The 12,830-nt window shown below is 41.6% G+C and overlaps 1 protein-coding gene across 1 annotated transcript in view; it reads left to right on the top strand.

The window, feature by feature from the left end:
* ABHD12B (abhydrolase domain containing 12B) overlaps nucleotides 1-12,830 on the top strand; it is a 30,742-nt gene that overhangs the window by 17,437 nt on the left and 475 nt on the right. The window contains exons 9-12 of the mRNA XM_070943021.1: nucleotides 2,758-2,840; nucleotides 5,093-5,175; nucleotides 6,499-6,577; nucleotides 11,800-11,924. Coding sequence (XP_070799122.1) covers nucleotides 2,758-2,840; nucleotides 5,093-5,175; nucleotides 6,499-6,577; nucleotides 11,800-11,924 — 370 coding nt within the window. The remainder of the gene's footprint in view (nucleotides 1-2,757; nucleotides 2,841-5,092; nucleotides 5,176-6,498; nucleotides 6,578-11,799; nucleotides 11,925-12,830) is intronic.

Here is a 12,830-nt window from a genome sequence, read left to right as displayed (position 1 = left end):
CTTCTTTTCCAGGTGCATCAAGGCAGATCCCAAGTGCTTAACTGGGCCAATTTCAAACAAAATTTTCTCTGCAAAATAGGCTTGAGGATGAGTCTATTGCAGGGAAAGGCAACTTATTTATTTATTTGTATCTTACCTTTATTATTTTTACAAATAAGTCAAGGCTGCGAACATATCCAACATACCTTCTGCCCTCTGTTTTCCCCATAAACAATAATCCTGTGAAGTGAGTAGGTGTGAGAGAAAGTGACTTGCCTAATGTCATCAGCTGTCTTTAATGGTTAAGGCACAACTAGAACTCATGGTCTCCTGGTTTCTAACCTCCTGATTTAATCGTGCGGGCCTGGATGGGGAGAAAAAGGCTCCGACTCAACCCCTCCAAGACCGAGTGGCTGTGGCTTCCGGCGTCCCAATATAGCCAGCTGATGCCATCGCTGGCTATTGGGGGCGAATCACTCGCCCCCACGGAGAGGGCTTGTAACTTGGGCGTCCTCCTGGACGCACAGCTGTCGTTAGAAGATCATTTGACGGCCGTGGCCAGGGGGGCTTTTTATCAGGTCCGCCTGATACGCCAGTTACGCCCCTTTCTAGATCGGGACTCCCTACGCACAGTCACTCAGGCACTCGTCACTTCCCGCCTGGACTACTGCAACGCTCTCTACATGGGGCTCCCCCTGGGGTGCACCCGGAGGCTCCAGCTGGTCCAGAACGCGGCTGCGCGGGGGATTATGGGGGTGACGAGGCGCTCCCATGTAACACCTCTCCTGCGCGAGCTGCACTGGCTCCCGGTGGTCTTCTGGGTGCGCTTCAAGGTGTTGGTGATCACCTTTAAAGCGCTCCATGGCTTAGGGCCGGGGTACTTACGAGACCGCCTTCTGCCACCAATAGCCTCCCACCGGCCAGTACGCTCGCACAGAGTGGGCCTCCTCAGGGTGCCGTCCGCCAGACAATGTCGGCTGACGACTCCCAGGGGGAGAGCCTTCTCTGTGGCGGCGCCCACACTCTGGAACAACCTCCCCCCAGAGATACGTACAATAAGAGACCTCCGGATTTTTCGTCGGGCCCTGAAAACCCATTTATTTCAACTAGCTGGGCTGGCTTGAGTTAATTTTAAATTGATTTTAAATTGGGTTGTTTTAATTTACGGCCAATAATATTTAATTATTTTAAATTGCTTTTAAATTTTGTATGTATTGTTTTTTTTTACTCTGGCTGTTCACCGCCCTGAGTCCTATTTTGGAGAAGGGCGGTATAGAAATTTAAATAATAAATAAATAAATAAATAAATAAATAAATAAATAAATAAATAAATAAATAAATCACTAGATCAAACTGACTCTTTAATAGCCTTATAAATCCAGGGACCATGACACTGTTTACTTTATCCCAAGGACATTTTTTTGCCAATATAAAGCAGGAGAGAAAAATAAAAACAAAAACCACAATATATGTTAACAAATATAATCCAAATATCCACAAACAGCAAAAAAGAAAAATCTGAAAATTTAATGCACGATTAGCTTCACTCATTTTGCATTGTTGGCCATTCGTGCAAACTGCCCTCCCCAATACCATTACCTGTTGCACATACACCAAAAGACTGCCCAGTTGTGTGTGTGTCTTTGTGTATGCGTGTGCGCCCAGTTGCTCTAGCGGCCCATGGACCATTGTAGTTTGGATGATTCACCTGAGCAATTTGCAAGTGCTTACGGGGCAAGGTTTTTATTGTGTGATCATGGCTGCCATCTTGACTTTTTTGACTCCTCCTGGAAGTCACCTCTGCCTGTGAAGAATGGGACAAGCAGTTCTTACTTATCATGTATCACTTACTTCTGCTGTTTTGAGCCTGTTAAGACAGTCGCAATGCATTTTTCATACTGGCTCTATCAATGTTGAATGGGGAAAAAAATGAGGAAGGGCCGTTTGGCGTTTTCCATCGCCAAATTGTTTGCAAATTGCTCCAATGTTTCAAGCAAAAGCGTGCAACCAATTGCCTTTGGGGTCCTTTGGGTGTAGTTTCAGAACTTTTGTAAAATCTGCCATCAAATTGTAGTTTTCAGGATGCTCAAATGGGAAAATCATGACATTCCCGGAGGGTAATTGTAGTAATTGCATTGAATTAATTCCATACAAACATATTTAGTTTTGGTTTAGCTCCACCTACTTATTTATTCTGCCTATTTTGGCAGCCAATCCTTCAAGGTCCTCCAGTTTAGAAAGCTGAGAGCAGCTAGAATTAAAGAGATGGGAGGAATGCAGTGGTGAAATCCATTTTTAAAAACTTTTTCTGTGGGCATGGCTTGGTGGGCGTGTTGTGGCTTGGTGGGTGTGGCTTGGTGGGCATGGCAGGGGAATGATACTGCAAAATCTCCCTTCCCACCCCACTCCAGGGGAAGGATACTGGAGGAATGGCAGCAGCAGTCTTAATTTTTCAAGAAAACTGGGTAAGAAGAGAATAGTTTGCAATAAAACTCAGCTCCTGATGGGATTTTGGATGGCTAATTGGGCCTTCTCCCTTAATCCTGCTTCTTTTGGATGGTTAATTGGGCCTCCTACCGGAATCCTGTTAATTTAATCTGATGTTGAGGCTTGTGGACTATATATCCAATCTTGAGGCTTTGATGTACTTTGTCTCTGCTAATCCAGTGTATCTTGTTTCTCTGGTTTTTCAGAATGTCTCAGAAAACAACCTGCCCGTCTTTTGTTCCATTCCATTGATTTTTGTTTTTCTAATATAATCCTCTTTTTTCCCTCTAGAAGGTATCATAGTGGATGCAGTCATCCTGGAGGCTGCTTATACCACCATTCGGGATGCAGCTGCCACTATCCCATTAACAACAGTAAGCCTTGGCACTTTTATTTTTAGTTCCATGTATACTTTTGGCACTCTTTATGTAGCAGCCTGCCAAGCTATTGTGAATATATGTGCCTGGCTCATATGAACTCTGAGAACACCTGCAGTTGTGTGTTCATGCAGAAGAGAAAATAGATATCTAGAAGAAGGAAAAGGAATCGAGTCCTTCCAAATATTGCTGAACAAAAACTGGTTCAGGAATTCTGGGAGTTGAAGTACACAAGTCATAAAAGGGCCATAGTTGCCCACCCCTGTTGTATAGCAACGAAGAATGCTGGGAATTGTGGTTCAGCTGCAATTAGAAGGTCACATTTATATTCCAAGGATCTTCCATATTGTATGAAACACAATTAGCAAAAAGCAAAATGATTCCCCATAGGAAGAATAATATATTTCTCCGTTAATATTCTTACTTTTGTTATTAAGAACAAATAGGTACTAGGTTTTCAGCATATATGTGATAACATATCCTTGAGTGAGGGAGTGCTGTATCTTGTCCTCAAGAAACCATTGCTCAATCCAGATTATTTATTTTATTTATTTATTAGATTTTTATACCGCCCCCTCTCCCGAAGGACTCGGGGCGGTATAATTATATATATAATTATTATCAATTAATATCCTAACTTTTATTTTTTGGGGAAAAGTTGTTGAGAAAATAGAGGGGGTTGCAACTGCAGAGAGCCCTAGAAGAAACAGGTTATATAGACCTATTTCAGTCAGGTTTCAGATCTAGGTATGGCACGGAGATCTCATTGATCACACTTGGTAGTTGATCTCTTGCTAAACTGGCATGGGGGAATCACACTATTCCGTGTTGCTAGAGCTGGGTGAGGTCATCTACTGACATGATATCAACCTTATTTCTTTACTTCTCAGGTCAGCCAAGTGATGCTGTTAATATGCCAGAGGTTGTTAGGGTCTGGTTGAGGAAAAACAGGTGGAGGCTTAATTTTAACAAAATAGAATGGCTCTGCATTCATAAACCATTTCAATCTGTAGAGATTCCATCCTTAGTTGTAAATGAGATTGCATTCCCTACATAGACCTGGACCATAATTTGAAGGTCCCCCTGTACTCACAGCTGCTGCTTGAGCAGATGGCAGCATTGGTCAGGAAGCCTTCCATCTTCTGTTCCAGTTACAATGTCTCTTGGGATGGGAGATTAAAACGTACGTCTTATCACCTCCTGTTGGAATGCACTCCACATGAGCTTGCAATTGAAGAACATTGGGAAGATATAGCTATTCCAGAATACAGCAATTTAAGTAGTTACGTGAATATTTTGATATGTCCATATAGAACAAAGAATCCTAGTGGTGGAAAGGACCTCAGAGGTCTTCTAGTCTAACCCCCTGTCTAAGGCAGTAAACCTTAACCATCCTGCTCAAAATGTTGTCCCGTCTGTTTTTGAAAACCTCCAGTGATGGAACCCCCACAACTCTGGGAGGCAAGTTATTCCATTGTTTAATTGTTCTCACGGTCAAAAAAATTCTCTTTACTTCTAGGTTGGATTTCTCTTTAACAAGCTTCCATTGTTACTCCTTGTCTTGCCCTCTAATGCTTTGGAGAATAAGTCAGTCCCCTCTTCTCTATGACAGCCCTTTGAGTATTGGAAGTTGTTTTATATATATAATGTTATATATGATGTCTGTGCGAGCAGTACTGTTGGTTGTCACCTTTAAAGCCCTCCATGACTGAGAACTGGATATCTGGGGACTGTCTTCTCCCACTAATCTTTGCCTGCCCAATAAGATCAAGTAAAGCAGATTCACTCTGGATCCCGTCTCTCAGAGCTTGCCAATTGTAGAGATCTTGGAAGTGAGTCTTTCATTTATGGATGCCATCCCCTGGAATATCTTGTGCTCAAACATCCAAAAGGCTTCATCCCTCCTGATAGTTAGAAAGTCCATTAAAACACGTCTATAGAGAATCTGTCATCCACGCCCATTAAAACAAGCTTCTGATGAGTAATGATGGTTTAATTGCTGCACCATTCAGCATGGTACTTCCAATTTTTACATTCCTTTTTTTTGTTGTTCAATGATATTATGTTTAATTTTGCTTTTCATCTGAATCTATGAAGATGGGAATTGAATGCTGCTCAGTTAGTTTGACTGAAGTGGCACATAAGTGGCAATAATTGTAAACAAAAAACTAAATCAAGATATTTCTTATAGCAGTTGACAAAAGAGTTTCTAGGAATGGAAAATATCTTTTCTTCTTTTCTTTAACCAGATCTACCGCAAGTTTCCTGGATTTCAATATTTAATTTTGGACACCATGGCCCGAGCTGACATGTTCTTTCTGAATGATGAAAAGTGAGTTCAGAGTTACTCAATCACAAACTTATGTGGAATACGCCAGGTTCTGGAATAAGTTGCCCTTTACTATTCTGAGAATTGACTTTATGCTGGATTAAATGTTAGACTTGGTTTGCTTCTTTCAAAATGGTAGATCCAGTGGCATTTGCATAGAGGGAGAGATTGACAAATATTACTATGCAGTGTGCCAGCCCTGCCCCTTCTCTATACGTGCAGAGATATTACACACTTGTCCAAAAGAGGGAGACGTTGTGATAGGATGCCACCTCAGTGCTTTCATCAGTGTGACAAAAGCAACAAGATCCTGCAGACACTCTTGGTTGAATTTGACAGCATCTGAAGGCATGGATTCCACCATTTGTCTGCTGGCCCTGTTAACTTGATGTACGACATTTGTGATAAGAGGAATAGAGAAGAATCAGATTTTGATTTATTTATTTTATTTTATTTTTATTTTATTAGATTTTTATACCGCCCCCTCTCCCGAAGGACTCGGGGCGGTGAACAGCCAAAATTAAAAAAACATACAATATAAACAATTAAAAAACGTTTAAAACAGAATTAAATCTAAAATGGCTCCCCAATTTAAAACGCCTTACCCATACCCCTATAAATAAGACGAATTAAAAATTTAAAATTTCCACATTTAAAAAGGGGGAAGATTTAGGCCAGGCCAGCTTGATAAAATAGAAAAGTCTTAAGCGCTGAATTCATATGGGAGGTAGGCTTGACCAGTGATTTGAAATCCACTGTCTGGAGAGGGAAAAGTATTCAGGAAAGATAGGAAATTCAGGATAATGGGATACTTGACTGCAAATAAATTGTATTATTGTTGAAAGAAAAATGAGTGACCTTTAATTTTTATAAACATTTCTGAAGTGTTTTCTTAAGATCTCCTACAAGGATGAGTGAGGAGTCCTTGGTGCTCTCTGAGCTTGGTTGTTTCATTACCCAAACTAGGTAACTAGTAGCACTGATGATGTTACTTAGTTTGGGTAATGAACTGTCTGCAAGAAAAAAATGAAGCTCAGAGAGCACCAAGGACCCCTCATTTCAACCCTGAGCTACAAATATTGTCCTTTATTGATCCTATAAAGGTGGATCTCTCTTCATCTTTGGAGTGGGAGAACTATGTAGTCCTATGACTTTATGGGATATTTTGCCACGAATCAAAGGATGACAGCCCACGACGACTTAAGGTTTCATTAATAGTTAGAAATGTCACTCATCTATTTGAAAGACAATTTTTGATTGAAAAGCAGGATGAAGATACCCAAAAACACTTGAACTGAGCTAAAACATTGTTTTTCTTGTCCGTAGTCTCCAAGTGTTATCTAGTCCTATTTTGATCTTGCATTCAGAAGATGATAAGATGATACCTATACAACATGGAAGAAAGGTAACTAAACAGTAACTGCAGTCAATTATTCTTTTAAAAGGGTTCTATGAACATATAAAGGGATAATATACAAAAACGCAGAGGTCACTCTTTCTATAGATATAAGCTATACAAGTGGAAAGTCACTGCATATATTAACAGGTTTTGTTTTTCTGCTAATTGTGAATTGTACTTTTGCAGCATGCATCATCAATATAGTTTTATGTTTCCATAGCAGTCTTGGGGGAAAAAATCCAAATGACATTAGCAAAATATAGCTTTGGTCATTTGTGGAATGTTCTAGTACAGGGACCGGTTCCATGGAGAAAGGTTTTTCCGTGGACCAGAGGGGCCATGGTTTTCTGTGGTGCCTGCATCTTGTGGATGGGGCTTTGCTTGTTTGTGTGGCCTGGTTCCAAGCATGCCATGGACCGGTGCTGGTCCACGAAATGGGGGTTGGGACCCCTGTTCTAGTATTAGAAAGAAGAGGAACAGATTCTCTTTCCATTTAGTTCTCAGGATGATAATTCTTCATCAGTTGTTGTTGTTGTTGTTGTTGTTGTTGTTGTTGTTGTTGTTATTTATTAAATTTATATCCCGTCCTTCTCCCCGAAGGGACTCAGGGCGGTAAACAGCCGAGAATTAAAATAACATACAATATAAAAGTTAAAATAATTAAAAATAAATTAAACGGCCGCCCCAATTTAAAACCCCTAGCAATACAATTAAAAAACTAACCCATAAAACCTATTCAGGCCTTCCTTTTCTGAGAATTTATAGCAATAGCATTTAGATTTATATACTGCCCCATAGTGCTTTCCAGCATTCTCTGGGTGATTTACAGAGTCAGAATATTGCCCCCAACAATCTGGGTCTTCAGTTTACTGACCTCGGAAGGATGGAAGGCTGAGTCAATCTTGAGCCGATCAGGATTGAACTCCTGGCTGTGGGCAGAGTCAGCCTGCAATACTGCATTCTAACATAGCCATATCTTGAACAAACAGAGCAAATCCATCTTTTATTTCAAGAGACAATCCAGCTTCCAATGCGAGGGACTCCTGCAAATGTGCATTATTTATTTAGCTATTAAATTTATTGGCCATCCATCTCATCACAAGGTTACTCTGGGTGGCATACAACGTTACAATTATAGATTAGCCAGGAATAAGCAGTAGGATTTCAACAGTAGAAATGAGGCCATGGCCTCTGATTATTACGTACTGTTGCCCCATATGCCTTCAGGGGAATTTCCTAGAGAAGAAGTGCCTTCACTTAATCATTTGTTCAGATTTGGAAGGCTCTGAGCTGGATAGCTGTTTGAGTTACACCATTGAACTACGTCTATAGGTACTCCTTGACCTTCAGCCATGTGTTAATACCCTGCTGAAAACTACAAGGTGTTCTTCAGAATACTTCAAAAAGAAAGTTATCTTTATTTTGAATTAAATAGGAGCACATGCTCACCCCTTGAAAGAAGAACAGGTACTCCAGATTCCATATGAATTATGGAATCTATACGAATTCTGCATCGACGCCTTCCTCTCTTAAAATGTATTTTCTGCTAATAGTTCACTTTATGTTCAAAGTTATAAGGGCACTGAAAAAAGTGACTTACAACTGGTCCTCATGCTTAAACTGTCATAGCATCCTTGTGGCCATATGATCCAAATTCGTCCCCTTGGCCATTGGCATGTGCTTACAATGGTTGCAGCATCCTGGGGTCATGTGATCTCTATTTGTGACCGTCCCAGCTGGCTTTCAACAAGCAAACCTAATGGGGGAAGCCAGATTCACTTAATGACCATGATTCAGTTAACAGCTGCAAGTGACTCACTTAACACCCATGGCAAAAAAAGGTAATAAAATCAGCCACAATGAACTTACGAACCGTCTTGTTAACACTGGAAATTCTGGTCCCAGTTGTCCTTTGAAGACTATTTGTACATAGAGCCTAAATTTCTGAATGATATGGGCAAGTTGTTGTCTCTCAAAGCTACTTTACTACCCGTATTTTTCAGAGTATAAGACGCTCCAGACTATAAGATGCACCTACCTTTTTATTTATTTATTTTATTTATTTTATTTTATTTCTATACCACGCTTCTCCTGCGGGACTCAGGGCGGTGTACAGCCGAGATAAAACATTGCATATAAAATTTAAAAACAGTTTAAAAAAACAATTAAATAATTTTGGCCCAAGATTTAAAACAACCCAATTAAAACCAAATTCAATTAAAACTGAGAGGATGGGGGGGATTTTGGGGAGGATAACAAGAAAAAAAAATCTGCCTCTGCGTCCAAGCAATTTGCCTCCTTGCAGCAAACAGCGAACAGCCTGTTTCAGTTTCATTTTCATTTTCAGCACAGCCTGATTAGCACAAGAAAAAAAAATCTGCCTCTGCTCCCAGCAATTTGTCTCCTTGTAGCAAACTGTTTCAGCTTCAGCTTCAGCACAGCCTGATTAGCACAAGCAGCTGATTGTAAGTTGGAACGGCTTCCTGAAGACCAGCTGTTTCAGGCTGCAAGGGATTGCCATAGCCTATTGCCGCCTCTGCGTGCCCCATTTTCCGGGGGGGGGGGGGTGTTAGGTGTATAAGACTCACCCAAATTTTCACCCTCTTTGGGGTGGGGGGGAGAAAGAGTATGTCTTAAACTCTGAAAAATACAGTAAATAGGGTTAGGTCACAATTTCCGGTAGCAGGACCTCCATCCCCCCGTAGAAAGTCAACATTGAAGAGCCCCACCAAGGAGAGCTAAGATTTTGTGAGATTCCTGCCATTTATGATTTAAAATAAATACTTTTGCTAGCCCACGGGCTAGAACTAAGGATCTTGTGTTCCATGACCAGTTTTGCTCACGAAGCTTTTTGCAAGGATAAAATTTGAAGGAAGGAGGAACAATCTTCTGTGAACCCTTCTCCCAGTTCATGGAACAAAAGTGGATGGCATAGTTTTAAATGTGACCATTTTATTTATTTATTTGTTTATTTGTTTATTTGTTTGTTTGTTTGTTTGTTTATTTATTTATTTATTTATTATTAATTAAATTTATATACCGCCCTTCTCCCAAAGGGACTCAGGGCGGTGTACAGCCAGCATAAAACCCACAAATATAAATTTTAAAAAACAGTCTAAAAATATTAAATAGTTTGGCCCGTAATTAAAATAAACAACCCAATTTAAATAATTTAAGAAGAATAAAATTTTAAAAATTAGGCCAGCCCGGCTTGTTGAAATAAGAGCGTCTTGAGGGCCCGGCGGAAGGTGCGCAAGTCGGGAATCCTCCGCATCTCGGGGGGCAATTCATTCCAGAGGGCAGGAGCCCCCACAGAGAAGGCTCTGTCAGGGTGCTAATTAATCCCATTCTGCTTTTGGGTAATCGCACCTTGATTTAGAGATGTGGATCGAGACTTTTCCTTGCAAGTATACATTAAGAAAATAAACCCAAAGATATATTTTTCTAAGAAAAAACTCATTTATTTGTTATAAAGAAAATAAAACATCTCACTATCTAAAATAATTACATTTTGGCAACGTTCCTGCCGGCCACCTCTCTGCGGCCGGACCTCTTGGCAGGAGAACAAAGAAAGAAAGAAGTAAGTGAAGGAATGCGGACATGCGTAGTTAGCTTACTGATAAGAAACTTGGCAAGCTACGGAAAGTCTGAAAATCCAAAAATATGAGCTCATCTGGTTAATACAAAAACGCAGTGACAGGCTCTCCCCCTGAGGGTTGCCAGCCGACATTGCTTGGCTGACGGCACCCGGAGGAGCCCCTCTCTGTGGGAGCGAGTTGGCCGGTGGGAGGCTATTGGTAGCAGCAAGCAGTCTTGTAAATACCCGGGTCCTAAGGCATGGAGCGCTCTAAAGGTGGTAACCAATACCTTGAATCGCACCCGAAGGACCACCGGAAGCCAGTGCAGCTCGTGCAGGAGAGGTGTTACATGGGAACGCCATGACACTCCCATAACCATCCGCGCGGCCGCATTCTGGACGAGTTGGAGCCTCCAGGTGCTCGTCAGAGGGAGCCCCATGTAGAGAGCATTACAATAGTCCAGGCGGGAAGTGACGAGGGCATGAGTGACCGTGCATTTTCTTTGTTGGTAGCAGCTGTAATTTCAGGACTCACTTTTGTTCTCTGAATGATGCAGTAGTAGTTGTCATTGATGGGGTGAGAGGGTAGAGTTGTTATCCTGGGGGCTTACAGAGCCTACTAAACCACCATAATTAGTAGCTCACAGCAACTTGGCTAAGGGCAAGAAAAGCTGGGAGTTTAATAACCAGTGGAGCCCATTCATCATACAGGTAGTCTTTGATTTACAACTATTCATTTAGTGACTGTTCAAAGTTAGAATGGCACTGAAAAAAGTGATTTGTGACTGTTTTTCACACTTATGATTGTTGCTGCATCCCCACGATCAAGTGATCAAAATTTGGATGCTCGGCAATTGGCATCCCTTTAGAACAGTTGCAGTGTCCCAGGGTCACATGATCACCTTTTTCGACCTTCTGACACGCAAAGTCAATGGGGAAGTAAGATTCACTTAACAACTGTGTTTGTCAAGCCTGAAATTGATTGGAGTGATTGGGCCTTGGAGTTTGTGATGGATGAGTTATTTGGAGCCTGACAGTGTTACTAGCTTAACTGCAGTTATTCACTTAACAATAGTGCAAGAAAGGGGGTAAAATGGAAGAAAACTCACCAAGTGTCTTGCTTAGCAACAGAAATTTCAGGCTCAATTGTGGTCATAAGTCGAGGATTACCTGTATTACATTCTTGGGGGGGGGGGAAGCAGTTGTCAGCTTTGGAAGCCATATTAGGCCGGAAGCTTCAATGCTGCCACCTTCTGATGTGTGGGAAAGTAGGAGGGGGGATTAAGGAGAGGGGTTGTTAGTAGACATAATAGCATTCTTCCTGTCGGTCAAGGTCAGGGCGATCCAGCATCTGGAGAAGGAGTGGTCAGGGGGCTGGATCGAGATGGAACGGACGTTGATTGGAGCATGTGATCGACTGGGGGGAAAAGGGGATGGTTTTGGGAGCTTTGACTTACTGAAGGAAAACCCAGGCTTTTCAGATTCGGGTTTTCCCAGATATGCCAGTTTGCCTATTCTAGTAAAGAGAGCTTTGGAAAGATGTTTGCTTCCGTGTCTTTACTTGGAGTTGGGGTTTTTCTGGAACACTGACAGCAGTACTTAACAGTCCACTTGGAGATTCACACTCACTCTTTTTTTTCTACACGCACAGCTTTTTGAGATCACATACGGAGCCTCTGAGAAGAAAGACAATGTCAAGTTTCTTTCCTTCCCCTCTTCCATGGGTTTAGGGCACGACCACATATCCTCTCATCCTGAGCTCGCTTCCATTCTCAAGTAAGCACACGGAGCCAAGTTTATGCTACCGTTAAGACTTCTGTGAAAATAGTTTCCTCTTTTAATACTTCACTGGCTTGAGATCGGGAAGGACACAGAATACAGTCCAACCCAATACGCTACAAGTTTGATGGTATTTATATTAAGCCATGATTCGCTTACCATGGTTTACTGAATAAGCCCAAAGGGCAGAATTCATGGAATATATTAAGTGAAAACCCAAGCAACCACATTTATGGTGTCATGTTATATGTTATATAAATTTCAGATTTATGTTATATAAAGTAGGCCATAGTACAGAAAATCCATTCTTACTGGCAAAATGTAGATTTCTTCTTACTTGCTTAAGAGTAGCTTAATCAAGTAGGTGAGCTAGGGCTTCTGAGATTTCAAGAGAGGGCTCACTTTGGAAGGGAACTCCAGCAGTAGTGGCTGAAAATCTATCATGCAATACTTCTGTTCCATGCATGCTCAAATTGGCCAATTGTTATTGCTACATATTGTACTGTTGTGATGGGGTTGGGGATGATGAACCTGAATGAATGGGAAAGTCCAGATGACCACCACTGAGTAGTCAGTGGGCTATTTATTTTTCTAGCCCTCGTTTAAAAAGCAATAGCGCCTATATACTGCCCCACAATGCTTCACAGCACTCTGTACAATGTAGAAGATTATTTGCATATTGCTGCCAACAACCTGATTCCTCATTTTACTGACCTCAGAAGTCAACCTTGAGTCCCCCGTCAGGATCAAATTCCAGGCTGTGGGCAGAGTTTGCGTGCAATGCTGCACTTTAACCACTGCCTCCCCTGGGCTTAAAATATTGCATCCAGCTATATCAGGGATATCAAACTCGCTGGCCGGATGCGTCATGCACTGGCCACACCCACCCGGTTTAGCAAAAGG

The sequence above is a fragment of the Pituophis catenifer genome, unplaced genomic scaffold (assembly GCF_029215685.1).
Source record: "Pituophis catenifer annectens isolate HBS135680 unplaced genomic scaffold, rPitCat1.0.hap2 SCAF_1, whole genome shotgun sequence".
NCBI lineage: Eukaryota > Metazoa > Chordata > Lepidosauria > Squamata > Colubridae > Pituophis > Pituophis catenifer.
The sequence above is the reverse complement of the archived record's forward strand: the minus strand, read 5'-3'. Positions and strand labels throughout refer to the sequence as shown.